Source organism: Lepidochelys olivacea (assembly GCF_965140295.1).
Source record: "Lepidochelys olivacea isolate rLepOli2 genome assembly, chromosome: 23".
Taxonomy (NCBI): Eukaryota; Metazoa; Chordata; order Testudines; family Cheloniidae; genus Lepidochelys; species Lepidochelys olivacea.
In genome coordinates, this window is record NC_140433.1 from 13275339 (window position 1) to 13301165 (window position 25827).

The 25827-nt window shown below is 66.5% G+C and overlaps 1 protein-coding gene across 1 annotated transcript; it reads right to left on the minus strand.

Annotated features, from left to right (window-relative positions):
• Positions 1–1939: 1939 nt before the first annotated feature.
• On the minus strand, positions 1940–24564 carry PPP1R12C (protein phosphatase 1 regulatory subunit 12C; the record flags this gene model as incomplete). The annotated part of the gene is given in 24 exon segments (XM_084612282.1): positions 1940–4175; positions 4436–4486; positions 4685–4735; positions 5797–5901; positions 6925–7030; positions 7445–7530; positions 7863–7990; positions 8663–8753; positions 9225–9356; positions 9693–9783; positions 10147–10239; positions 10653–10738; positions 11318–11440; positions 11678–11854; positions 15059–15144; positions 15313–15452; positions 16351–16439; positions 16806–16880; positions 17103–17247; positions 18536–18695; positions 18779–18897; positions 20093–20223; positions 24290–24550; positions 24553–24564. Coding segments are annotated over 24 exon segments (2625 nt in total). The 3' UTR covers positions 1940–4088.
• Between the last annotated feature and the right edge of the window lie 1263 nt (positions 24565–25827).

Genomic DNA, 25827 nt, shown 5'->3' on the forward strand with positions numbered 1-25827 from the left:
CCTGTTCGTTCCTGTGGGGCACCTGGCATTGGCCACTGTCGGCAGACAGGATACCGGGCTGGATGGACCTTTGATCTGACTCACTCTGGCCGTTCCCATGTGCACCTATGAAGTGCTGGGTGCAGAGGAAAGCCATGAAATTCCAGGGCTGCAGAGGGCACCTGCAGGAGGCAAAGGGTTTAGTTGACCCAAGAGGCGATTTTATACCATGTGTAAACACTTGTGTGTGTGGGGAGGAATATCCCGGCTCCAAGGGCTCTTCCACCTCGCCGTGAAAAGGAGGGCCCGGCCCTGGCCCAACTCCAAGTCAGGCACTGGTTTTGCGTAGCACCTGGCTGCCCCGCCGGTGGACTCAGAGCCAGACCGGGGGCCTGCCCCGGGGGGGAGAGACATTTGTCAGACTTGCCTGCTGCTGCGAGAAGTTGCTGTGATGCGTTTATGAGCCTGCCCCGTGCCTCAGTTTCCCTCTCGGCTTTGCACGGTGGTTAACGCAGCGGTGGAAAGGCAGCCAGCCGGCACACACATGGGGCGTGTGCGTGACGCCTGGGAGCAACAAAGAATGAGGTGGCCCCCCTACAACCTGACCAAGTGGAGCCGCCGGGGGGAGGAAAGGGGTAAAGGCCCAGCCCCTGGGGAGCCATGAGAAATTTCAGGGGGCCATATGGGGGCGTAACAGTCCTAGAAACGTCAGGCCAGGAGGGAGCACGATGGGGGGGGGATGCGCCAAGGCAGGGCCCCGTAAACCCGTATCCTCCCGACAGGCGCGGGTCCAACCGGTTCTTAAAACCCTCCAGCGCCGGGGACGCCAGGCCGGCTGGGCCAGAACGTCGGTCCGAGTATCGCCCTGGCGGCAAACTCCTGCTTCCTCCTTCTCCGCCCTCGGCTGGACGCGGGGAACAACTGTCCTTCTGCCAACCTGAGAGCCCCGCCGGCCGTTCCCACCTCCACCCCTCAGCCTCCTCCAGCTCCGGGCCCGACTCTTTCAACCGGTCGGCCGAGCGCGGCTCGGGGGCGCGTCGGTTTTTCCGGGGAGACACCAGCAGCCGTCACTTGCACCAGCGAAAGAATACTGCCAAGGGGTCGGGGACATTTCCCGAGAGGCGGAGATCTGGCTTTGAATCGTAACAGAGCTTTCAGCCACCCCCCATTCACACCCCACCCCCCGGACTCCTGGGTTCTCTCCCCAGAGCTGGGCGGAGAGTGGGGTTTAGTGGTTAGAGCAGGGCCTGGGAGCCAGGACCCCAGGGTTCTTTCCCCAGATCTGGGAGAGGAGTGGGGTCTAGTGATTAGAGCAGGGGGGCTGGGAGCCAGGACTCCTGGGTTCTCTCCCTGGCTTGGGGGAGTGGGGACTGGTAGATTAAGATGGGGTGGGGACCAGAATGGCCTCTGGCATGTGGCTATGTCCGTCTCTTAGCCCAGCAGTGCCTGCCGCTCCAGTGCCCACGGGCACTCCTCCATGCCCCTGCGGGTCCTTGGGGGGCGCGCTCGGAGCAGCCCCACGCCAATCCCCACTGTGTCCCCCATATCTTCGAAGTGGTGGGCGCTGAGGAACAGACTCATTTCAAAGGCCCCAGTGTCAGACCCCCAAACTGGAGTAAAGAAGCAGCCTGATTTGAGAGACTCATTGGGCTTGTGCTAGTCCCCCGCATGGAAGCCCCCCGACTGGGCCCAGAGACCCTTTCGGGGTCTGTGATCTCTGGGGTGCTTTCGCCCTGAATAACCAGGCGGGGCCACGGGCAAGCCGGCTGGGCCTGCGTGGCCCTGGCTGCGGAAATCCGCCCACCCCAGCAGTCTCTGAAGGAAGCCACAGAGGGGCGCAGCACCCCCAGGACCTGCATCACCCCATTATTCACACATCCAGCCCCCGCCCCGGTTAACCGAGCCCCTTAAAAAAACACGCCAGCAGGGAGCGGGGCGGGCTTTAAAATATTTTTTTTTTTTTTTTTACGGTTTCATTTTTGTAAGATTTTTTTTCTATCCCTGTGCTTTAAAGATCTGCAGCCTGGCTGCTAAAATAAACAAATACAATATATAGAATTTCCTTTGCCGTATTGCACACGTCGTATCTTTCAGGGAGGGGGGGGAGGGCGCCGTATAGAAAATACTTTCCTTTATATACAGATATGTTCACAGGGGTGTCGTGGGCGGGGGAGAGCGGTTGCCTGGCATATAAATGGGGGGGACCCCTCTGCAAACTTCATGGGGATTTTCATTTTGCTGAGGGATGGGCGGGGGGGGGAGATGGTTGCACAGCCTGGAAAATTTGTGGATGCCGGTTGAATCTGGGGGCGTGTTTTTTGCTGAGGGGGGAAATCAGTTGCATGGCACAGAATTTAAGGGTCCCCCCGGTATTGGGGGGGGATTTTGAACTGAGGGAGAGGGTAATGGCATGGAAATTTGAGGTTCCCCTACAAATTTCAGGGGGACATTTCAGCAGGAGGCGTAGTATGGCACAGAAAACTGTGTGTGTGGGGGGACATTTTCCAGGAGACCATGCTCTGGGGCCAAACGGGGACAAAGCCATTTTGCATGGCAGGTTTTAAAGGGAGTCTGAACCCTGCTTTTTTTGCACTTGCATCTGTCCAAACCACCCCCACCCCCTTTTCAAGGGGTGGACAAGCAGCGTTTGGGGCCCATTAAAGAAGGGAGCAGAAAACTGGGATCTGACCCCCCCCACATACACACGGCACATTTTGGGGGAGGCTGAAGCAGCGCCTTGGTTCTGAGATCCAGGCCCCCCCACACACACACACTTGGGGGGGCAGCAGATCTGCAATGCCCTTTGTCTTACCTGAACCCATAATCCTGGGGGCACCCCCAGCTGGGTTTGCGATAGACAGGAGTTTGGCAAAGCCAGGAACCCCCATTCATTCCCTATGTGTCCAGGGGGGACATTGGGGAGCACCCCCCGACTTTGGTCATGTAGTTATTGGGTGCCTGCTCCCCCAAATCTCCAGTGGAAGAAGCCCTTAGGAGGAAGAATTGGGGGGCACCCCCATTCCCCGCCATCCACATGTTTTGGCCCAGATACTGCAAGGGGGGAAGGGGGGCAGGGACTCCAAAGTCCCGCCCCCTTTTAACACCAAGATTCCGAGGGGGTGGAGCCAAGGCAGGAATGCAGGTCAGTACAGTAGATGGGCCCCCCTCCTTTGGACCCAAGTAGCGCACACTGGAGATGCCCCAATGGGGCTGTTTATTCGGGGGTCACCCTGAATCCCCCTGCTGGGTTCCTCTGGGGGCTGACCCTATAGTAGCTCTCCCCGGAACCCCCCATTTGTCCCCAAGGGCACCCCAATACTGGCATAGCCCCCCTTCCCGCTGCCCCCCACCCTCCCGTGTGCCAGCCCCCCCACTTACTGGCACCTGGGGGGCATGGCACAGTGCGCCCATGGGGCAGGCAGGTGAGAGATCCTTGGCAGCTCCTTGGCATCCATGGGGGGGGCACCGTGGGGCAGAATCAAAGCTGCCGGTTGGCAAGGGAGTTAATGTTCTGGGATTTGTTTAGCTGGGGTGGGGGGGAATTGAAGGGACCTTAAAAAGTGGGGGTGGGGGTCTTACAGTACCCCCATCTCCGCTAAGATCCCCACGATCAAATGGGGGGGGCGGGCCATTATTTTGGCTTCTAACTGGAGATTACTGGGGTTAAGGTTAGGGTTAGGACTAGGGGAGGGGGGCAGGCAGGAATCTGCCCCCCCTCCCGCCCCCAGCTACTGACAACAAGCATCACTTAACGAGTAGCAGGAATTGTAAAGAGCCACAAATAATAAATATTTGTCCCAGGGCTGGAGGCTGGATTTTGTTGTTGGGTTTTTTGGGGGTGGGGGTGTGTGTGTTGGTCTGATTATCAGGGGCTCAGACACCCCTCCACCAGTGGAAAGATTTTTGGGGGAGATCAGCGAGGCCCCTGTTTTGAGGGGGAGGCCTAAGGGGTGTGGTCCTGCTGTGGGGGGGAAGGGGCTTATTCTGGTCCATAGACTCTCCCCTCGCATGGCACCTTGGCGGGGGAGCTGGTCTGGAGTGTGGGGGGGCTCCCTGACGGTTGGAAGGGGCTGGCCCGGAAAGCAGGGCGACTCCCTGCCCTGGGGGCATCACTTGGAGAGTTTGCTGATGACCCGGATCAAAGCCGCGTTCTCGTCTTTCAGGCGCTGGTTATCGGCCTTCAGGTCCGAGAGAGCCTGGGGGAGAGGACGGGGGTTAGCATCTGATCAGCCCTCTGGGCCCATCTGCTCCTTTCCCTTCCCCCAGATCAGCCCCGGTATCCCGTCTTCTCCTTTCCCTTCCCCTGGATAAGCCCCCCAGGCCCATCTGCCCCGGTATCCCGTCTGCTCCTTTCCCTTCCCCCAGATCAACCCCACGGGCTCATCTGCCCCGGTGTCCTGCCTCCCCCCCCTCGCCGCACACCGGGGCCCATCCAGTCAGGTGCTGAGCCGATTACCTTCAGCTCCTCCTCCAGCTCCGCTGCCTTCCGCTCCAAGGCCCGGCGCTCCTGGGGGGCCGGAGAGAGGGGGTGAGTGCATGGAGGTAACAGCCTCAGCTGGGGCTGAGGCAGGGCACCTCACCCCCCGAGGCTCGGAGGGTGGACTCCTCACCGGGAGCAGAGTGAAGACCTGAGCTGGGGTGGGGGTGGGGATGGGGGGCAGCATCCTGGGGGCACGGTGCCTCCCACAGCAGGGCAGGTACTTACAAATCTCTCCAGCTCCAGCCGTGCTGGCCGCTCGGCAAAGCGCTCCTGTCTCTGCCAACGAGACCAAGCACAGGGTGTGAGACGGCGCCCTCTGGAGGGAAACGCCGCATGCCCAATTGCCCCGCCCCAGCCCCAGCCAGTCCCCTGCCCCGGGGCCAGATCCAGGGGCCTGCTATACGGAGGATCCACCTTAAATTCCCCCCTCCCGCAATAAGTGGCCAAACGGCTGGTGACTCAGAGCAAAAGCAGCTGGCTGGAGAGGGACCAGCCCAGCCCAGCGCCCTGGGTCAATATTTGCTCAGCTTCTCTGGGCAGCGGGTGTAACTGCAGGGGGCTGCCAGCAGGGGGAGCTGTGTGGGGGCCATGAGACATTGGACACTGATGCCCAGCTCCCCACCCCATCTCTCCATGGCAACCCAGCGCCCCCTAGCGCCGCCCCGGGGCCAGCCCTGCCTGCCGGGGGGGGGGGGGGGAGGGAGCGCCCCCTAGCGCCGCCCCGGGGCCAGCCCTGCCTGCCGGGGGGGGGGGGAGGGAGCGCCCCCTAGCGCCGCCCCGGGGCCAGCCCTGCCTGCCGGGGGGGGGGGGGGGGGGAGGGGAGGGAGCGCCCCCTAGCGCCGCCCCGGGGCCAGCCCTGCCTGCCGGGGGGAGGGGGGGAGGGAGCGCCCCCTAGCGCCGCCCCGGGGCCAGCCCTGCCTGCCGGGGGGGGGGGGGGGGGGAGGGAGCGCCCCCTAGTGCCGCCCCGGGGCTAGCCCTGCCTGCCAGGGCCGGGGGAGGGGGAGGGGGGAGAGCGCCCCCTGCTGAGCTCACCAGGGTTTTCCATCCAGGTCTCTCCTCCCAGCCTGATTTTGCCCCCTCCCCCCCCCCGACCGGGGGCAGTCAGAAAGAGACGCCCCCACGTTGCCTGGAACTTCCTCGTCCCCCACAATGCCCTGGGACACAAGGCTGCCGCCCTCCTGTCGCTAGCTATCCCAGAATCCTTTGCAGTGCCAGGCTGCGTGGTCACCCCTTGCAGTGGGCCCTTCCCTCCCCAGCAGGCGGTGGGGCAGAGGGGCTGGGAGCTCCCCCCCGGTGCCCACAGTGTTACCCCAGCCCTGGCGCCCCGCCCCTCTCACCTGGGTCGCCCGCTCCAGCTCCAGCTTGATCTGCGTCAACTTCAGCTGCGACTCCTGCAGCTGCTCCTGCAGCTTCTCGTTCTCCACCTGCAGATCTTCATAGAGCTGGGAGGGGTGGGGGGGAAGAGCACAGAGCTGAGCACAGAACCCAGGAGTCCTGGCTCCCAGCCCTCCCCCCTGCTCGAACCACTAGACCCCCCCTCTACTCCCCCCCCAGATAAAGAGAGAACCCAGGAGTCCTGGCTCTCTCCCCGGCCCCGCTCTAACCACCAGACCCCACTCCCCTCTCAGAGCCAGGGACAGAACCCAGGAGTCCTGGCTCTCTGCCCGGCCCCGCTCTAACCACCAGACCCCACTCCCCTCTCAGAGCCAGGGACAGAACCCAGGAGTCCTGGCTCTCTGCCCGGCCCCGCTCTAACCACCAGACCCCACTCCCCTCTCAGAGCCAGGGACAGAACCCAGGAGTCCTGGCTCTCTCCCCGGCCCCGCTCTAACCACCAGACCCCACTCCCCTCTCAGAGCCAGGGACAGAACCCAGGAGTCCTGGCTCTCTCCCCGGCCCCGCTCTAACCACCAGACCCCACTCCCCTCTCAGAGCCAGGGACAGAACCCAGGAGTCCTGGCTCTCTGCCCGGCCCCGCTCTAACCACCAGACCCTACTCCCCTCTCAGAGCCAGGGACAGAACCCAGGAGTCCTGGCTCTCTCCCCGGCCCCGCTCTAACCACCAGACCCCACTCCCCTCTCAGAGCCAGGGACAGAACCCAGGAGTCCTGGCTCTCTGCCCGGCCCCGCTCTAACCACCAGACCCCACTCCCCTCTCAGAGCCAGGGACAGAACCCAGGAGTCCTGGCTCTCTGCCCGGCCCCGCTCTAACCACCAGACCCCACTCCCCTCTCAGAGCCAGGGACAGAACCCAGGAGTCCTGGCTCTCTGCCCCTGCCTTAACCACTAGAGCCCACACCCCTCCCAGAGCAGGGGAGAGAACCCAGGAGTCCTGCCCCCCGGCCCCATCCCACTCTAACCACTAGCCATCCCAGCGCTTGGGTGAAGGCGTGGTTTGGAGGGGCAGAAGCCCCAGCACGAGGGGGTGGGGTTCAGGGTGCTGGGAGGTTCGGCCCCTGCCCCACCTTTTTGTATTCACGCTCGTCCCCGGCGCTGCCCATGCTACTGAGCCTGGCGCAGCCGTACGCATCCGTCCGGTGGGGCAGGAGGCTGTTCAAGTGGTCGGACGTGCTGGTGAGACAGACAGACAGACACCACCCTGTTACTGCGGGAATCCCCACCTCTGCGCCCTCCCAGGCCCTCGTCGGGCACCGCGATGCAGCCATGGGGTGGGATGTTTGAAACACACCCGTTCTATAACGCCCCCTGCTGAGCTCTCTGCCCTGCTCCCTGCAGCCCAGTGCCCCCTAGGACATGGGGGGTGGGGGGGGCCCAGCTTGCCAGGGGAGAGCGCCCCCTGCTGAGCCCCTGCCGCTCAGCAGCCCCTCGTGCCACCCTGGGGCATTGGGGCCAGCCCTGCCTGCCAGGGGAGAGTGTGCCCCCCCCCTCCCCCGCGCCGTAGAGGTCTCCCTTCCAGGGCTGAACCCCCTCACCCCCACTTAGTGTCTCTCAGGACCCCGTGGCAATGCTGGGGCCGGCTGGTACCTGGATCCCCCGGAGCCCCTGGCCTGAAGGTATCTGGATCCCGGGGTGCTGTCGTTCAGCTGCTCCGACTCCTCCGTCTCGTCGCCCTAGAGAGAGACGGGGAGGGGGGGGGAGGAGGGTTTAACAGACGCACCCCAGGAAGCACGCCCCCGCCCCTCCGGATCCTGCTGGACCAGCTATGAGCCCCCCATAACCACCTACGTGTAATCCCAGCCCCCCTCTTCCCCCCACAATTCCCCCCCCCAGAGTCCCAGCCCCAACATCCTTCCCTTCACTCCACTGCCCCCCCCGTGGAATTCCAGCCCCCCTCCTCGCTCTGTTATTACCCCCTAGTGGGGCCATACCCAGATCTCCCCACCCCCACCAGTAAAGTGGCCCAGCTGCCCTGCCCGCCCGGAGCCTGGCCCCCTCCGCTCACCTCTGCGTTCTGCAACATGCCCGTGGAGCGTCGTTCCCGCCGGCCTTTCCGGCGGTCCCGCACGGCCAGCCGGTTCCGCAGCTCGGCCTCCGCCTCGGAGCTCAGCCCCGGCTCCTCTGGCTCCGGCGCTGCGGCAAAGATGGGGCGGGTGAGGGGCAGGGACCGGCGCCCCCCCCAGACCCCCGCGGCACCCGCCTCAGCCTCTTTGCCGGTTTGTTAATTTCACCCGGCAACAGGCGACCCGGGAGCGGAACAAGCCACAAGGGGTTAATTCAGCTGCTGCATGGGATGTCTAGCCAGAGCCGGGATGGAACCCAGGAGTCCTGGCTCCCAGCACCCCCCCGCTCTAACCACTAGACCCCACTCCCCTCCCAAAGCCAGGGAGGGAACCCAGGAGTCCTGACTCCCAGCCCCCGCCCTGCTCTAACCCGCTAGACCTCACTCCCCTCCCAAAGCCGGGGAGAGAACCCAGGAGTCCTGGCTCCGAGCCCCCCCCCCCCCCCCCCTGCACACCAGAGCACACAAGGGGTAGAACATGTTGCTGCGCTGCCCTCTGCTGGCCACCTCCTGGGACTGCAGGCAGGTGCTGGCTGGAGGATCTATGAGGGGCAGTAGCATGAATCTGCCCCCACATTTCCCCGAGGCTGGGCTGGACCCCAGAGGGCAGAACCCTCCCCTCCCCCCGGCCCCACCCACAGAGCAGGCTGCCTGGCTACTGAGGCAGGATCCCAAGGGGACGAGACGGGGTGTGGGGGTGTCAGCACCAGAGGCTGGGGGGCCCAGCAGGGGGTCAGCCTCACCTCTCCGTGCCTGAGAGTTCACCATGATGGGACTGACAGGGTACACCGAGGAGCCCTCGGGGTTGGCTGCGCGGCATTGTCTGGCCGAGTCCTACGGAGGGGGGATAATGACCCATGGACGTGGGGTGTCTGCTGGACAAGGCCCGGGGGAGGGGAGGGGGCGCGAGTTCGGTGGGGGTGGGGAAGACAGACTGACAACCCCCCTCCTGGGTAACAGACTCAGCCTCAGAAAGCTGGGATCCCCCCAGATCAGACCCACAGGCCCGTATACCCCAGTATCTCGCCTCCTCTGGACCAGACCCACAGGCCCATCTACCCCGGTATCCCGCCTCCCCCAGACCAGACCCATCTACCCCGGTATCCCACCTCCCCGGGACGAGACCCCCGGGCCCTACTACCCCACCCTCTCCCTGCCCCCTGCTCCCCTGTCAATGAGACCCCCGGGCCCATGAACTCACTGAAGCCCTTCACACAAACCCAGCTCCACTACCCGACTGCAGCGCCTGGAGGCAGGGAGTCCTGCAGGTTAACAACCCAGCTGCTGCTTGGCCCCTGCCCTCACCGTGGTATCCAGCGGCTGCTCCCCTTCTCGGCCCTGCTTCTCGTCCTCCCCGATTCGCTGCTCGGTGGCCCTGGCGTCCCCGGATCGGCCAATGGTCTTCTCGGCCTCCTTCAAGTCTGTGAGGGTGACACCCTGGGAGGGGAGCAGGTGGGTCAAGGAGGGGCGTGACCAGGCCTGGCACCCCTGGGGGGAGCAGCATCGCTGGCCAGGGCGGCAGTAACCCCCGCAGGAAGGGAAATGAGCTACAGCACCCCCAGGAGGTGGAGTACAGTCACTGCACCCACAACACACGGGGGAAGGGACCGGCCCAAAGTCAGCCACAGAGCTGGGGAGAGAACCCAGGAGTCCAGGCTCCCAGCCCCCGTGCGGCTCCAACCCACTTGATCCCCCCTCCTCTCCCAGAGCCGGGGAGAGAACCCAGGAGTCCTGGCTCCCAGCCCCCCTGCTCTAACTACTTGGTGGAAGTACCTGGGTGGATCGCCGGGACTGCCTCATGAGACGTGACCGGGCTTTGCGCTGTGATTCTGACTCCTCATCCCTCACGGGGGTCTGATATGATCTGGTTGGGGGGGGGGAAGGGGGCAGATAGTGAGACCGGCAGGACCAGGGTCCCCTCGCCCAACGTTGGGACACAGCCCCCCTTTGGGGTTGGGCGTGGGAGCTGGGTATACAGGGACCCAGAGCCCAGATGCGGCCCCTCTGGGCCGGGGCAGCAATTTCACAGCAACAGCAGTTGTCGAGCCTGGTCTCTCCCAACCACCCTCGTGGCCCCCCCGCACTAGTCGCGCTCACAGCCAAGGTAGGACCCAGGAGTCCTGGCTCAGTGGGGTGTTACAGGAGAGGTTTACCCCTGCAGACACCATGCTAGTACCCCCTGAAGGTAGAGCTCCATCACCCCCACGCCCCTCTGGCTGCCCCCTACCTTCGACGGTCGCGGGGGTCTGTGCTGGAAGCGGGGAGCTGGTTGGGGGCAGGACCCACATCGATTTTCATCTGCAGGCCATCTTCCAAGCTCCTACAGTGAGGTCACAAGAAGAGGGAGTGTCGGACAGAGTGTGCCGAGCTACCAGACACACCGCAACTTTGGTAAACCCCACTCCCCTCCCGGAGCCAGGGCGAGAAACCAGGAGTCCTGGCTCCCAGCCCCCCTGCACTAAACACTAGACCCCACTCCCCTCCCAGAGATGGGGAGAGAACCCAGGAGTCCTGGCTCCCCGCCCCCAACCACTAGACCCCCCTCCCCTCCCAGAGCCGGGGCTGCGAACCCAGGAGTCCTGCTTTCCAGGGCCCCCTGCTCTAACCAGTAGACCCCACTCCCCTCCCAAAGCCGGGGCTGAGAACCCAGGAGTCCTGCTTTCCAGGGTCCCCTGCTCTAACCACTGGACCCCACTCCCCTCTCCGAGCCGGGACACCACCCAGGTGACTCACGCTCTGCTTGGCTCTGCGTCAGGCAGGGTGAAGATGCGCCGGGTGGGCGTCGGCGGGACCCGGGCCAGGCGCGGCGGCTCCTTGCTCTGGCAGGGAAGCAGAAAAAGGGCCCGTGAATGTCTCGCCTAAAGCAGGGCACTCAGGGCTACCCCGGCCTTCAGCCAGGAGGGGGCGCTGCCCAGAGAACAGCTCGATACCCTCTGGGAGGCAGGGTGTCAGTCCCTGCTGCAGCAAATGGAGTGGAGGGGGAAGGGAAAAGAATGGGGTATAGTGGTGGTGGGAGGGGGGGCAGGCTGGGAACCAGGACTCCTGGGTTCCATCCCAGCTGTGGGGGTCTAGCAGTTAAAGCACAGAGAGTCATGAATCAGGAAAATTAAGGAGCAAGAAACAGACCAGGGCGGGGGGCAGAGTTAAGGGGAAAATGCAGGCCTGGAGAACAGACTTCGGGATTGAGGGATCCCTGCCTGATGCTCCAGGATGGGGATCCCAGCCCCCAAGACACCCTATGGTGCCCCCCACCGTCCCCAGGGGAGAAGGGCAGCTCCAACTAAGCACCTAACAGCGGAAGGCGTCCCAGAATGCACCAGGACACTGCTGACATGGGCAAATAAGCAGGTGGGCGGGAGAGGAATAAGACCACTCCCCCTATGGGCGGAGCCTCCTACCAGGTCACCTGATGAACTCCCTTCCTCCCGACTGGCTAGCTCTGAGGCTACGCTCTTATTGGCTAACCCCGGGCCAATCAAAGTCCTGTTCCACTTCTGTAGGATTTCCCAGATGTCCTGTGGCTGAGGCAGGAGGGAAAGCAGGAGACAGTTAGTGGGAGAGATAGACAGACAGACAGGCGCGAGAAGTCTCAAAGGCCCACTTTGCATTGTGGGAAAACACCTGCCCTCCCAGAATCCTCTCTGCTGTGGCATTTACCGCAGCGAGAAAGGGAGGGGTCTGTGTTTCAGTGCCCCCTTGGCTAGAGTGTCGGGGTCGGGTGCCCCGCATGGCTACAGGGTTCCCCCCTACCCCCTCACCTTCTCCTCTGTGTCCAGCCTGGGGCTGGACGCCGAGCGCTTGATCCTGCCCTCCTTGGGGGGCCCTTCGTCCAGCCGGGCATCCTGCAGCACCCCGAAGCTGCCCGTCTTCCGCAGCCCCGCCCTCCAGGCGGGCGCCGACGAATCCTCTGTTGTGGTGGGGCGGCCTCCAGAGAACTGGGGATGGGTGGGAATGGGGGACGAGAAAAATGGGGAGGGGAATTGGGGGGGGGAGAAGGGGGTGGAGTCAGGATGGGTGGAGGGAGCTGAACCTGGGGTCAGGGGGTCGCGGAAGGGGATCGAAAGGCAGCGGACATGCTACGCCGGTGGGCGCGGTCTGCTTCATGACACCCCCCCAATCCCACATGACCCCCATGCACCCCCTATCCTCTCTACCCCCCACCGACAGACACCCCATTCTCCCCCCACCCACTGATCCCCCCACTTGACCCCTCCTCACCCCACTCCCCCCCAAATCCCCATTGAAACCGACATGCACCACCCCACACTCCCCCTCACATTCGCCACCTCCATCCCACGAAGCTGAGGTGGGGTGGGGGGTGTCATTAATTAACCCTCCCCCCCGACTCTCAATTTCCCCCCACAACGCACTGGCCTTCGATCGCCTTGCGTGCAAGGCTACAGGTAAGAAGCAGGGTGGGGGCGCTCGGGGGCAGGTGGAGATACCTTCCCCCCCCTCTGTCCCCTCATCACATAGGGGGAGGAAGGCAGGTATCCCTCCCCAATCTGCCTCCCGCCCCCACCATTATATGGGGACAGAACTTAAAAGAGGGATCTCTAGTCAATTTCAGAACGCAAGGGGATTGGGCTAGAAATTAACCGGAGTGGGAAAGGGGGTAGCATCCCCCCAGAAGGGGGGCACCTGCCCGCCATGCACACCCGGGCGTGGGGGGAAGATGCCCACCTGCCTCATGGGTTTCCCCTTGCTGCGTGCCCCATTCCCCATCCCCAAGCCAACCAGGCCCTGGGGACAGATTGAAGCCGGCGCCCCCTAGTGGGGAAAAAGTGATCCGTTATCGCGTCTCCAGAGCTATTCCCTTTCCAGCCAAGGGGACGTCCGTCCTCTCAGCAAGTGTCCCCCCGGAAGGGGCCCTGCCCACCTAGTGTATCTCAGAACCGCTGCCTGTGTAAGGTGGTTTCGAATGGCTGGCGGGACCCCTGCTATGACACCCGCAAACCCTCCCCGTACGCAGGGCCATGGGAACAGGATCGGAGCCCGAATCAGAAAAGCAAACTCAATATCCCGCCGCGCGGTGGGAACCGTCTGGGTCCGATCAAGGGTCTCAAACAAGCGTTAAACCCAGAGGGAGGCTCCCACAGAAGGGGTGACGCGATCGCACGCCGTCGGGGACGAGAGACCAGGCTAGATGCGGGGTTGGGGGAGGAAGGGGTATTTGAACCCCGGTCTCTCACAAAGCAAGGACAGCAGAACGCCAAGCCAGGTATCCCTGCAGAACTAGGACTTCTGGCTTTTAGACAGTGCACTGCGGACCCCCCTGGCTCAAACAGATACCAAGATACTGGCTGAAAACCAAGCGGCAACTGGCCGGGCAGAGCCAGCAGTAATCGGAATGACGGGATTTTGATGTCAGACACGTCATTAGAAGCCAGGGTACATGGGCCCCGAGCCAGGGAGCCTCTCTGCCCCATGGCACCTAGCAACCAGGCAAACCAAAGGTACTGCGGGGCAGGGGGGGCTTTCCCAAGCCATCAAAGTTCTGGAGCGTCGCTGAGATCAAACGGGAGCAGGTCAGAGTTAAAAACAACACAGTGGAGGGTATGGTGCGCTGGAGCGGGGCGTGGAGACGGAGAGGGAGAAAAGGATCCGAGAGGCAGGTCTGGCCTCCACGCAGCTCCAGTGACTCATCTTCTCTCCTCCCCCAGAGCTGGGAATGGAACCCAGTAGTCCTGACTCCCCCATCCCCCTCCACTCTAACCAATAGACTCCGCGCTCCTCCCTCAGCGGGGGAGAGAATCCAGGAGTCCTGGCTCCCAGCCCTCCCCGGTCTAACCACTAGCCCCCACTCCCCCTAGAGCTAGGGAGAGAAGCCAGGAGAACTGGTGCCCAGTCCACCCAGCTCTGACTCACTAGATCCCACTCCAACCAGTCAATCCCTGCTTCTCTAGAAGACACCAGAATGGAGGAGGCTGCTGGGAGATGCCTAGAACCAGAGACACCCCCCGCCCCCCCCACCTCTGCCAAGGCCCCTTGATCCCCCACCCTCTGTGTCCCCCAGCCTGGGGCCCTGTGATCCTATGAACATCAAGTAGAGTCAGCCAGCTGAGCCTGGCCAACTCGTGACACCGCTGGAGGGCCAGAGCCCCCCCGGCCCCCTCCGCGCTGCAGGCCTCGGGAAAGGGAGAAGAGGCTCTCCTGCTGGGGGGAGGGCAGGGGGGAGTGTCGGGTCACTCACTGTGGCTTTTTCGCCCCCCTGCGGGACCAGGACGATGCCCGTTTTGCGTAGGCTTTGGCGCCAAAGTGCTGGCCCCAGGGTGTCCAGGGCGGGCAGGGTGGGAGGGGGACAGGCCAACGGGGACTGATGGCATATAAAGGAGAAGGCGAGGGGGCCATGGGGTGGGCAGGATCCAAGCAGTAGAAAGACAAATATGGGGTGCGGGCAGGGGAGAAATACAGGGCAGAGATAGGAGAGAGTCTAGATGTGGCCAGATTGGAGGGGCAGGACCAGAACAGTGAGGGGGTGGGGCTGGGGCCCCTAGATCGTGGTGACAAGGGGCTGGAGGGAAAGATCCTGCCCCATTGCCGGCTGGTCAGTTTCAGTGCCCCCCTCAATGGTAAGAGGTGAGGAAGGAGGGTGGATTGTAGGGTTTGGGCCCCACCCCCTTGGGTGTAATTAGCGAATCACAGAACGAGCAGGACAGGAGTAGAGAATCAGCATACAAGGGCAGGGGAACGTCAGTGTCAAGGGGGCATGCTGGGACCAAGATCCAGTTCACATGGGGCAGGGTCTATCCACATGGGGGGGCATTAGACTGGGGAGAGAACCCAGGCATCCTGGCTCCCAGCCCTCCCTGCTCTAACTACTAGACCCCACTCCCCATACAGAGCAGGGGGATAGAACCCAGGAGTCCTGGCTCCCAGCCCCCGCCCCCCATTCAAAACCCACTAGACCAGAGTATTATGACTAAGCTGAGAACTTGGCTGTACTGGGCGGGGAGAGGGACCTTTCCATGGAGGGGGAGGAGTCCGTCCGTGAAGCTGCCCCCCCCCCCCCCCGCAAGGGCCCTCTAGCCACACCCCCACAAGGGAACTCAGCCACCAGAAGGAGTCAGCACCCCTCAGGCCCCTCGCAATCCAGCCCCGGGGAGTGGGTGAGGGGGGGTGTGATGGAGGCGACTCACCTTAGGCCCTGCAGGCACGGCCAAAACGGGGGGCAGGGTGACCCCGTTCAAGCCGCTGCTCTCCTGTGGGAGGGGCTTCGTGGTCTCTGTGGGGAGAACGGAGGAGCTGGGGTGACACAGGGACCTGGCATCGCCCCTCCCCCACATTCAGCCCCATGCAGCCCGGCACCTCTCCCCACAATGTACCCCATGGGCCCAGCATCCCCCTCCCGGCTCAGCCCCAGGCCCCGCCCCAGCTCACTAGCCCCGCCTACCGGTGGGTTTCTCCGGCTCCTCCCCCTCGGAGGCGGAGCTGTTCTCCTCGTCCGGGACGATGGGGCCCAGAGTCTTGCGCTCCTTGGACTGGTCCTGCACCGAGATCTTCTCCCGGCTGCTCATGCGGCACACGGAGCTCCTGGGGGGGGGAACGGGGGCGGGAGGGGGGTCAGCAGGGGCGGGGCCCGTTAGGCACCCTGCCAGCAACTGAGCAAGGGGCCGTACCCCACCCACCTGACTGGGCGGCAGCAGGGAGCTCAAAGTGAGCCCCCAGACTCCTGTGGTGCCGGTGACCCCACTCCCGACCCGCAGCCCCCTGCCAGCCCAGCCCCCCTCAGCCCCGCCGGTGCCCCTCACTCCCGACCCGCAGCCCCCTGCCAGCCCAGCCCCGCCGGTGCCCCTCACTCCCGACCCGCAGCCCCCTGCCAGCCCAGCCCTGCCCCCCTCAGCCCCGCCGGTGCCCCTCACTCCCGACCCGCAGCCCCCTGCCAGCCCAGCCCTGCCCCCCTCAGCCCCGCCGGTGCCCCTCACTCCCGACCCGCAGCCCCCTGCTAGCCGAGCCCTGCCCCCCTCAGCCCTGCCGGTGCCCCTCACTCCCAACCCGCAGCCCCCTGCCAGCCCAGCCCTGCCGGTGCCCCTCACTCCCGACCCGCAGCCCCCTGCCAGCCCAGCCCTGCCCCCCTCAGCCCCGCCGGTGCCCCTCACTCCCGACCCGCAGCCCCCTGCCAGCCCAGCCCCCCTCAGCCCCGCCGGTGCCCCTCACTCCCGACCCGCAGCCCCCTGCCAGCCCAGCCCTGCCCCCCTCAGCCCCGCCGGTGCCCCTCATTCCCGACCCGCAGCCCCCTGCCAGCCCAGCCCCCCTCAGCCCCGCCGGTGCCCCTCACTCCCGACCCGCAGCCCCCTGCCAGCCCAGCCCTGCCCCCCTCAGCCCTGCCGGTGCCCCTCACTCCCGACCCGCAGCCCCCTGCCAGCCCAGCCCTGCCCCCCTCAGCCCTGCCGGTGCCCCTCACTCCCGACCCGCAGCCTCCCGCACTCACCGCCTGTGCTTGGCGCTGTACACTGGCTGCTGCTCAGCACTGGTATCGATCACCGCCTGCTTCAGGTGAGCTTCCTTCTTGCTGCGCAGCTGGGGAGGGAAGGGAGGGAGGGTCGCTGTATTCCTGGGGACCCCCCCCGAAATCCCCACCAGGCGGGGAGGATGCTGGGAGATCCAGTGGGGTTAGGGCCAGGTGTCACTGGACAGCTGGGGGAGAGCAGCAGTGGGGCGGCGACAGCCCCTCATTATGGCTGCCCCTTTACCTGGCTGAGTGGGGGTCTTGACCCCCTCTCAGGCCCCTGGAGCAGTATCCCTGCCCGGGGTTAACCCTTTCTTGCCTTGCTGCCGAGTGGACAGGCAGGGCCAACCAGTGCTGCCCCGATCTGAGGGGGGAGGGGCGCAGGAGTAGTGGGGGGGGGAGAACAGGGCTAGGGGTGGGGGAAACCCCTAACTCACATCCTCCTGCTTCTTCTGCAGCTCCTCCAGCAGGCCGAGTGTGTCCTCGTCGGCCAGGTCACATGGGCGCTGGCCCTGGTGGGGAGCAAGGGGGCAGTGGTTGAGAGGGGCCCCAGGCCTCCATCTGTCGTCCCCCCGCCCCCAAACTTTGCTTACCCTCCTGGCCTCCACCCCAGCAGCAGCTGCTCACTTCCAGGCCTTCCCCACCCCCCCACTTCCCTTCCCATCACCCCTAAGGCGCCAGGGCTGCTGTGATCCAGTAGATCCTGTCCCTTCCCTTCTGCCCCACCCCCTCACCACATTATTGAGGGTGTCCATGTCGCACAGATGCTCCACCAGCAGGCGACAGGCTTCTTCCACCCCCCAGTGGGCCGCCGCGTGCAGGGGGGTCCAGCCGTCCTTGTCCCGCACGTTGGGGTCATAGCCAGCCTGCAGGAGCAGCCTACGCAGTGGGGGAGAGAGAAGTCAGGACGCCTGGGTTCTCTCCCTGGCATGGGGAGGGGAGCAGGGTCAAGTGGTTAGAGCAGGGGGACTGGGAGCCAGGACTCCTGGGTTCTCTCTCTGGCTCGGGGAGGGGAGTGGGATCTGGTGGTTACAGCAGGGGGGCTGGGAGCCAGGACTCCTCCTTTCTAACCCCACCAATCTTGGGCAAGCCACTTCCCCTCCGTGCCTCGGTTTCCCCAGCTGTAAACATGGCCCACACCTGTCACGAAGGACCAGAGCATGGGGTAAGGGGGCTGGGATATGAATGGCTGCTCCCAACCCACAGCTGCGTCCCCAGGATGCCTCACACACTGCTTGGGGGAGGGGGGCTGGGTGGCTATTAACTGGCCCTGGGAGTCAAGTTGGGGGCGGATCCAAACATGCTGACTCCGCTCCCCCAGAGGGACTGGGAGCCCCTCTGACCTGCCAAGCTGGTCGGACTGGGAGGGGCAGCACACACCCTCGGGGGCTGGGCGGGAGGGACTCAGCAGCCAACGCAGCTCCCATGAGCTTCGGGGGGGGGGAGCTCCCCCAGTCCAGCCCAGTGGGGGCGGGAGCTGCAAGGAGAGCAGGGAGCCCAACGAACTCCACCAGCCCGTTCATCAGTGACGCCCAAGGGCGAGAAGGAAACTTGCAGCATGCACCCACAGCACTGCCTGAAACGAACCAGAGGGGAATGGCTGGGACAAGGGGCCTTTCCCCTCTAGGGGGCGCCGGCTCCCACCTGGCCCCAAGGCGGGGACTGGCTGGCTCAGGGGGGCGGGGAATGGGGCAGGGGACCTTTCCCTTCTCGGGGGCGTTGGCTCCCATCCAGCCCCAGGACAGACATTTGCTGACTCGGGGGGCAGGGAATGGGGCCTGGGGTCTTTCCCCTCTAGTGGGCGCCGGCTCCCACCTGGCCCCAAGGCGGGGACTGGCTGGCTCAGGGGGGCGGGGAATGGGGCAGGGGACCTTTCCCTTCTCGGGGGCGTTGGCTCCCATCCAGCCCCAGGACAGGCATTTGCTGACTCGGGGGGCAGGGAATGGGGCCTGGGGCCTTTCCCCTCTAGGGGGCACCGGCTCCCACCCGGCCCCAGGGTGGAGACAGGCTGGCTCAGGGGGGTGGGGAATGGGGCACGGGACCTGGCCCCACTAGGGGGCGCTGGCTCCCATCCGGCCCCAGGGCAGGGACTTGCTGAGGGGGCAGCGAAGGGGGCCTGGGGCCTTTCCCCTCTAGGGGGCGCCAGCTCCCATCCGGCCCCTCTCACCTCATGACCTCGATGTAGCCCTTGGCGGCAGCCACGTGCAGGGCGCTGGCTCCGGTCTTGGGGTGCCGCGTGTCGTCGATGCGGCCGGCGTTCAGCCACTGACGCGTGTCCTGCAGCATCAGCTCCTCCTCCTCCCGCTTGGCGGCCGCCACGTCCACCCCTGCGGGGACAGGCCGGGCGTGAGGGCGGGGCCTGGTGCCCTGGGGCCCCGCCCCCCTCCCGCGGCCCCGCCCCTCCCCACACCTCGCTTGGCGATCTCCTCCCGCAGCAGGGCCTCCATGCCGTCGTCCTCAGCGATATCCAGGGGAATCTCCCCGTCGCTGTTCACCGCCGCCACCTGAGCGCCGTGGGCCAGCAGGTACCTGGGGACAGGCGAGAGCATCGGACCGGTGGAGCCCCCTAGGGCCACGGGGCAGCCCCACCCCTCCCCTGACCCGACCCCTTTGCGGTAACAAGGCTGCAGGTGGACCCGGCACTGAGCCCCTGGCTTTGGAGTGGGCTGCAGGTCGCCAGCTTCCGCCCCCCGAGAGCTTCCCTAGTTGGAGCGGGGGCCCATCAGAAGGCGCCTGTCCCACCTGTGGGAAAGAGCAAGAAATTGATGGGGGGGGGCATGGGGATGGGCACAGGGGAGCAATGAGCGGGACAGCAGGGAGGGGGTGCTCACAGCAGTGGGGGTAGGTTGTTCAGGGTGGGGTGGGGATGGGAGCTGGGGGGAGATCAGAGCAGGTGGGGAGTTTGGAACTGGGCGGGGGGAGTTTGGAGCAGAAGGGGGGAGCTTAGGTCTCTACGGCCCACAGGGGGCGGGGGAGAGATTACGTGGCACGTGACCAGGGATTAGCACCATGTGACAGGGATTACGGGGCGTAGGGGGGATTGGGGTCAATGTGTGGCCGGGATCCCAGCGACTGACCTATGGGACTAGCAGCGTGGGCAGGCAGGAGAGGAGAGACCCATCGGCCCACAGGGCGCGTCTGTTCCTTATGCCCAGAGTCCCCCACCCTGCTGCAGCCCGTCCCACCCCCCGCCGGGGGGGCACCCATATGGGACTCACCCTGCACTTGCCCAGCCAGTGTGGGGTCCCTCCTGCACCCCACCATCAGACACATGCACCCATGGAGCCCGGTTCTCCCCCCTACCCCGCACAGATCCAACCTCTGAGCACGTCCAGCCCAGTGTGAATTCAGGGGGTTGTGACTGGGGGCCTGTGGGTCTGACCGGGGAGCAGGCAGGACACCAAGGTAGATGGGCCCATGGGGCTGATCCGGGGAGAGGGTGGAGCCAGGATAGCGGGGTAGATGGGCCCGTGGGGCTGATCCACGGGCAGGGTGGGGGCGGGATACCAGGGTAGATGGGCCTGTGGCTCTGATCCAGGGGCAGGGAGGGATACCGGGGTAGATGGGCCCATGAGGCTGATCTGGGGGCAGGGAGGAGGCAGGATACTGGGGTAGATGGGCCCATGGGGCTGATCCGGGGGCAGAGAGGAGGCAGAATACTGGGGTAGATGGGCCCATGGGGCTGACTGCACCTGGCCATGCCCCACACACCCTGCCCACTCACTGGGCGATCTCCTTGTAGCCGCAGGAGGCAGCAACATGCAGGGGCGTCCAGCCCTCATTGTCCGCCTGGTTCACGTTGGCTCCGTTCTCCACCAGGAACTGCACCACCTCCAGGTTCTCATCGATGCAGGCCTGGGGGAAGGGGCGGGGGGAGGCAGGGGTCAGAGACTGAGCAGATCCAGCCCCCCTGCTCTACCCACTAGACCCCACTCCCCACACAGAGCAGTAGATAGAACCCAGGAGTCCTGGCACGCAGCCCTTGCCATTCCACATTCCCTCACGCATCCATCTGTTTGGCCCTAGGCCAAAGCAGCCCTGGGACTGGACTGAGACAGGACAGGTTAACCGGGCCCTGCAGCCCCTGGGACGTGGAGGGAGGGACGGGACGTGGGATCCGGAATCAGCCCTGGCTCCCAAAGCGCGGCCAGAAATAGCTGGGGGGGGGGGGGAGGGTTTCGCCTGGCAGAGGCGCTGCCCTCACCAGCCCTGAGCGCCGGGCGCTTGAGCAAGGCGGGAGCGAGGGACACCTGCAATGCTGGAGGGGGCCGGGGGAGCTCAGGTCCAGAACAAGAGGAGTGGGGCCCCCCTGCCGGTGCCCCTCACTCCTGACCCGCAGCTCCCTGCTACCCAGCCCTGGGCTCCCCCAAAGCCCCGCTGGTGCCCCTCAATCCCAACCCATGGCCTCCTGCTGTCCCAGCCCTGAGCTCCCCCCGACAGCTCCGCCGGTGCCCTCACTCCCGCCCCAGGGCCATGAAGACAGAGAACTCCCAACTTCATCCCCGGTGGGCTCTGTGCAGTGCCTGGGGACCACCCACCAGCTTGGTACGCAGCCAAGGAGCGGGGGAATTCAGGGGGACCCGGGTGAAGCCAGGCAGCAGATACGGGGGAGAGGGGGACGCCCAGCGGAGGGACCAAGCAGCAAGAACCCTCAGTTCTATGGGGCTGAAATCGCAGGTGGTGCTTTGGCCGGGCACCAGCGGCTTTCACCGTCCTGTGAGGCTGGGGAAGGGGCACAGACCGCCCAGCGCAGGGGGATTCCCCCAAAACCCCTTCGCCAGGGAGCTGAACCCTGAGCAGCCTCCGGGGATCTGGAGCCAATTTCAATTCACCTGCAGCCCTTTCATTAGCAAACCGAGTCCCGGAAGAAGTTGCCTGAATGGAAGATTGGGGTGGGGGGCGGGGAAGCATGTGGACCCCTCAGCTCCATGGGCCCACCCAGAATGCCCTGGGGTGGAAGGATATGGGGCACCCCAGATTCATGACTTTAGGAGATGGGTACCCCACTCCGATGGGAAGATGGTAACAGGTTGCTGGGGCAAATGGGACCCAACGCTGCCCCAGGCATGGGCACCGGGAGACCCCAAAATTCACTCTCACATGGGCACGGGCCCCAGAATTCACACTCATTGGGGTGCGTAACCTCATGGGGGGGCAGGCTGGGCTGCACTGTTGAATTCACACCTCTGCCTCTCCCACCTAACAGCCCCCTCCTGTGCTCCCCCGCACACCTCCCCCGCAGCTCTGGCCCCCTGCCCCCACTCACTGAACACCCCCCCTCCCCCCAGTTCTCTTCCCTGGCTTCACCCCTATTGCAGGGTTCGGGGTGGGACTGGGCAAAGCGCCGTGCAGGGAGATCTGCAACGGGGGTTGAGCTGAGGGGGGCTCCCCCTGAGTGGGGACAGGCCCCGCACCCCATTCAGTCCCCCGGGTCAGCCACCCCCTGAGGCAGAAGCTGTCAGCCGCCAGCCCTGCTGGGAGGAGCTGGGGGCGGAGGGAGGCCGGGGTCCAGGGAAGGAAGCCAAGGCCGTCAGGGGAATGAAGTCATGGAAAGTCGGGGCGGGGGACGGACAGAGGGGGAGCTGGGAGCTTCCCTGATGAGAAACCCAGAAAAGGACTGGAACCGACTGGAGCCTAAAATAACCTCCCAGACAGGCCCTGGCATAGGGATGGGCTGGATCCTGGGGGCTGAGGGGGGGGCAGAGCTAGGGCACAGGTGAATGGAGACAGCCCCACCCCCTGTACACTTCTACAGGCCCTGCCAATGGGTCACTCCTCTACAGCCCCCCCAGGATCACAGCTGTGCGGGGCAGCCAACGGCTGGGCTAGCAGGGGGCTGCGGGTGCAGGGGTGAGGAGCAGGGCGGGGGGTACCGGCAGGGCTGTTCAGCTGGAGCTCACCGTGGCTGGTGGTGGGGCGTGGTGCTCTGACAGGGCGGCCAGCAAACCCCGGAGCTGCTGGCCTGTACCAAGCTCTGTTGCCCGGGCGCAGGTTGTGGGCCACAACAGGGCACCAGGCTGAGGCCTCCCCAACTCATTGCACAGCCAGGGACAAGTGAGATGGGAACAACCCAGGGCCGGATGGGGGCTCTGTCGCTGCCCATCTCCCCGCAGGCCAGAATCGGGGCCTCCCGTTGTGCTAGGTTCTGCACAGACCCCTCCGCCTCGGCCAGGATTGGGGGTGTCCCCACACGCAGGGCACTGCACAGACCCCACTGGGGCTGGGAGTTTGCTGTCGGGCTGGCCACTGCCCTGAAAAGCCTGTAGGTTGGGATGGGGGGGAGCCCAGGGCCGGGCTAGCAGGGGGCTACGGGTCGGGAGCGAGGGGCTCGGGCAGGGCTGGGGGGAGCCCAGGGCCGGGCTAGCAGGGGGCTACGGGTCGGGAGCGAGGGGCTCGGGCAGGGCTGGGGGGAGCCCAGGGCCGGGCTAGCAGGGGGCTACGGGTCGGGAGCGAGGGGCTCGGGCAGGGCTGGGGGGAGCCCAGGGCCGGGCTAGCAGGGGGCTACGGGTCGGGAGCGAGGGGCTCGGGCAGGGCTGGGGGGAGCCCAGGGCCGGGCTAGCAGGGGGCTGCGCATCAGGAGCGAGGGGCTCGGGCCGGGCTCCTCACTCCAGTCCACCCCTCCCCCAGGAGCCCCACAGAGGATGGTGGATCGGAGACTGGTGGGTCACTTCCCCTGCATTCAACGTAAGGGGGCTGGGTGCCAGGACTCCTGGGTTCTCTCCCGGCTCTGGGAAGACAGCCAAGTCTAATTCCAGAGAGTCCCTGCACTGCAAAGTGCTACTGGGGGCTGAGGCTGTTTTCCGCACTGGGCCCCCTCCCCCCGCCTGGAATAGAACCCAGGCGTCCTGCTCCTTTTCCTGCCCCCACCCCCTGCCGGGCCCCAAGGAGCAGGTGCTGCCCTGCGGCCGACAGCTGGAGACAGCCCCTGCCCCCGACACCTCTCTGGGGACAGAGCGACCCCCAGCTCCCCTCACTGCTCTGCCGCTGTCCCCAGCCACCCCCTGCAGCCTCCCCCACCTCCTGTGCTGATCCACCCCCGCAACTGCCCCCTTGCCCTGCCTACCCCCTGCACCTGCCCAGGGACTGCCCCTCCCCCAGCTTCCCTCCGCACTACCCCCGCCCCCACCCTGCAGATCCCCCCCCCCGTGGGCCTGTACCCGCCCCCCATGTCCCCTTCCCCAGCATTTCTCACAGCGCCACTGACCTGCCCCCCGCTCCCCTCCCCCCTGAGACCTGCCCCCCCACCCCACTGACCTGCCCCAGCTCCCCTCCCCCCTGCCCCCCGCTCCCCTCCCCCCTCAGACCTGCCCCCCGCTCCCCTCCCCCCTGAGACCTGCCCCCCCACCCCACTGACCTGCCCCAGCTCCCCTCCCCCCTGAGACCTGCCCCCTCCCCCCTCAGACCTGCCCCCCGCTCCCCTCCCCCCTCAGACCTGCCCCCCCACCCCACTGACCTGCCCCCCGCTCCCCTCCCCCCTCAGACCTGCCCCCCCACCCCACTGACCTGCCCCCCGCTCCCCTCCCCCCTCAGACCTGCCCCCCCACCCCACTGAGACCTGCCCCCCGCTCCCCTCCCCCCTCAGACCTGCCCCCCCACCCCACTGACCTGCCCCCCGCTCCCCTCCCCCCTCAGACCTGCCCCCCCACCCCACTGACCTGCCCCCCGCTCCCCTCCCCCCTCAGACCTGCCCCCCCCACCCCACTGACCTGCCCCCCGCTCCCCTCCCCCCTGAGACCTGCCCCCCCCACCCCACTGACCTGCCCCCCGCTCCCCTCCCCCCTGAGACCTGCCCCCCCACCCCACTGACCTGCCCCCCGCTCCCCTCCCCCCTCAGACCTGCCCCCCGCTCCCCTCCCCCCTCAGACCTGCCCCCCGCTCCCCTCCCCCCTCAGACCTGCCCCCTGACCCGCCCCGCCCCCACCTGGTGCAGGGCGCTGATCCCGTCCGCGTTGGTGCCGTTGACCAGGCCGGGCACGGGCCGCTCCCCGCCGGGCCCCCCCCGCAGCATGGCCCGGGCCTCGCCCAGCTCCCCCCCCGCGCAGGCGGCCAGGAACTCGGCGGCGCGCTCGAAGCGCACGGCCCGGGCGCGGGGCGGCCGCGGGGGGCAGGGCGGGGCCGGCGCCGCCTCCCACTGCCGGAGCTGCTCGCGCCGCCGCTCGCGGGCCGCCGCCGCCGCCGCGCCCCGTCCGCCGCCATCTTCCCGGCGCGGCCCCGCCGGCTTCCGCTCGGGCCGGGACCCGCCCTCTCCTGCCGACTTCCGTACCCCGCCCCCTCCCGCCTTCCGCTCGGGCCGGGCCCTGCCCCCTCCTGCCGGCTTCCGTACCCCGCCCCCTCCCGCCTTCCGCTCGGGCCGGGCCCTGCCCCTTCCTGCCGGCTTCCGTACCCCGCCTTCCGCTCGGGCCGGGCCCCGCCCCTTCCTGCCGGCTTCCGTACCCCGCCCCCTCCCGCCTTCCGCTCGGGCCGGGCCCCGCCCCTTCCTGCCGGCTTCCGTACCCCGCCTTCCGCTCGGGTCGGGCCCCGCCCCCTCCTGCCGGCTTCCGTACCCCGCCCCCTCCCGCTCGGGCCCGGACCCACCCCCTCCTGCCGGCTTCCGTACCCCGCCCCCTCCCCCCTTCCCCTCGGGCCGGAACCCGCCCCCTCCCACCTTCCGCTCGGGCCGGGCCCTGCCCCCTCCTGCCGGCTTCCGTACCCCGCCTTCCGCTCGGGTCGGGCCCCGCCCCCTCCTGCCGGCTTCCGTACCCCGCCCCCTCCCCCCTTCCGCTCGGCCCGGAACCCGCCCCCTCCCACCTTCCGCTCGGGCCGGAACCCGCCCCTCCTGCCGCTTCCGTCCAGTCCTGGCCCCGCCCCCTCGCCGGTTTCCGTAGGGGCTCATGGGAAATGGAGTCTGGGGAATTCCCCCCCGGCAGCGGTTCCCCCGGGGGAGCCTGGCCCCGCCCCTGTTCTCGGACCCCTCCCCTCGGGGCGCCCGTTGTGGGCGGGGCGTGGGGGAGTCCCGCCCCCCACTCACAGCCTCGGGGTGTCATTCTCCAGCCGCCCTCCCCCCCCCCCACAAAGCACTCGGAGGCGGCGCCTGTGCGGGCGGGAGGCCGGTTTATTGCCCGGGCGGCGGGAGGCACCAGGCCCACGCGGGGGGGACAGGGGGAGGCCCCCCCGGCTGATGGGCTGCGGGGGACGCGCGGGGGGGGAGGTCTCCACGTGGGGGGCGGGGGGGGCCGAGGCTGCTCCGTCTCCGGGCTCATTTCCAGCGGCCGCCCAGGCGGCCCTTGGGGGCCCCCTTCTTGCTGCGAAGAGAACCGGGGAGGGGGCGGGTGAGAAAAGGCGTCAGCAGCGCCCCCGATCCCCGCCCCGCTCCCCCCCCGGGGCCCCTCCCCCGGGGCCCAGCCCGGCCTCAACCCCCCCCCCCCGGCCAGCTGGGCTCGGCATCCGCCCCGCGCTGCCCCCCTCCCCCGCCCGCCCGGG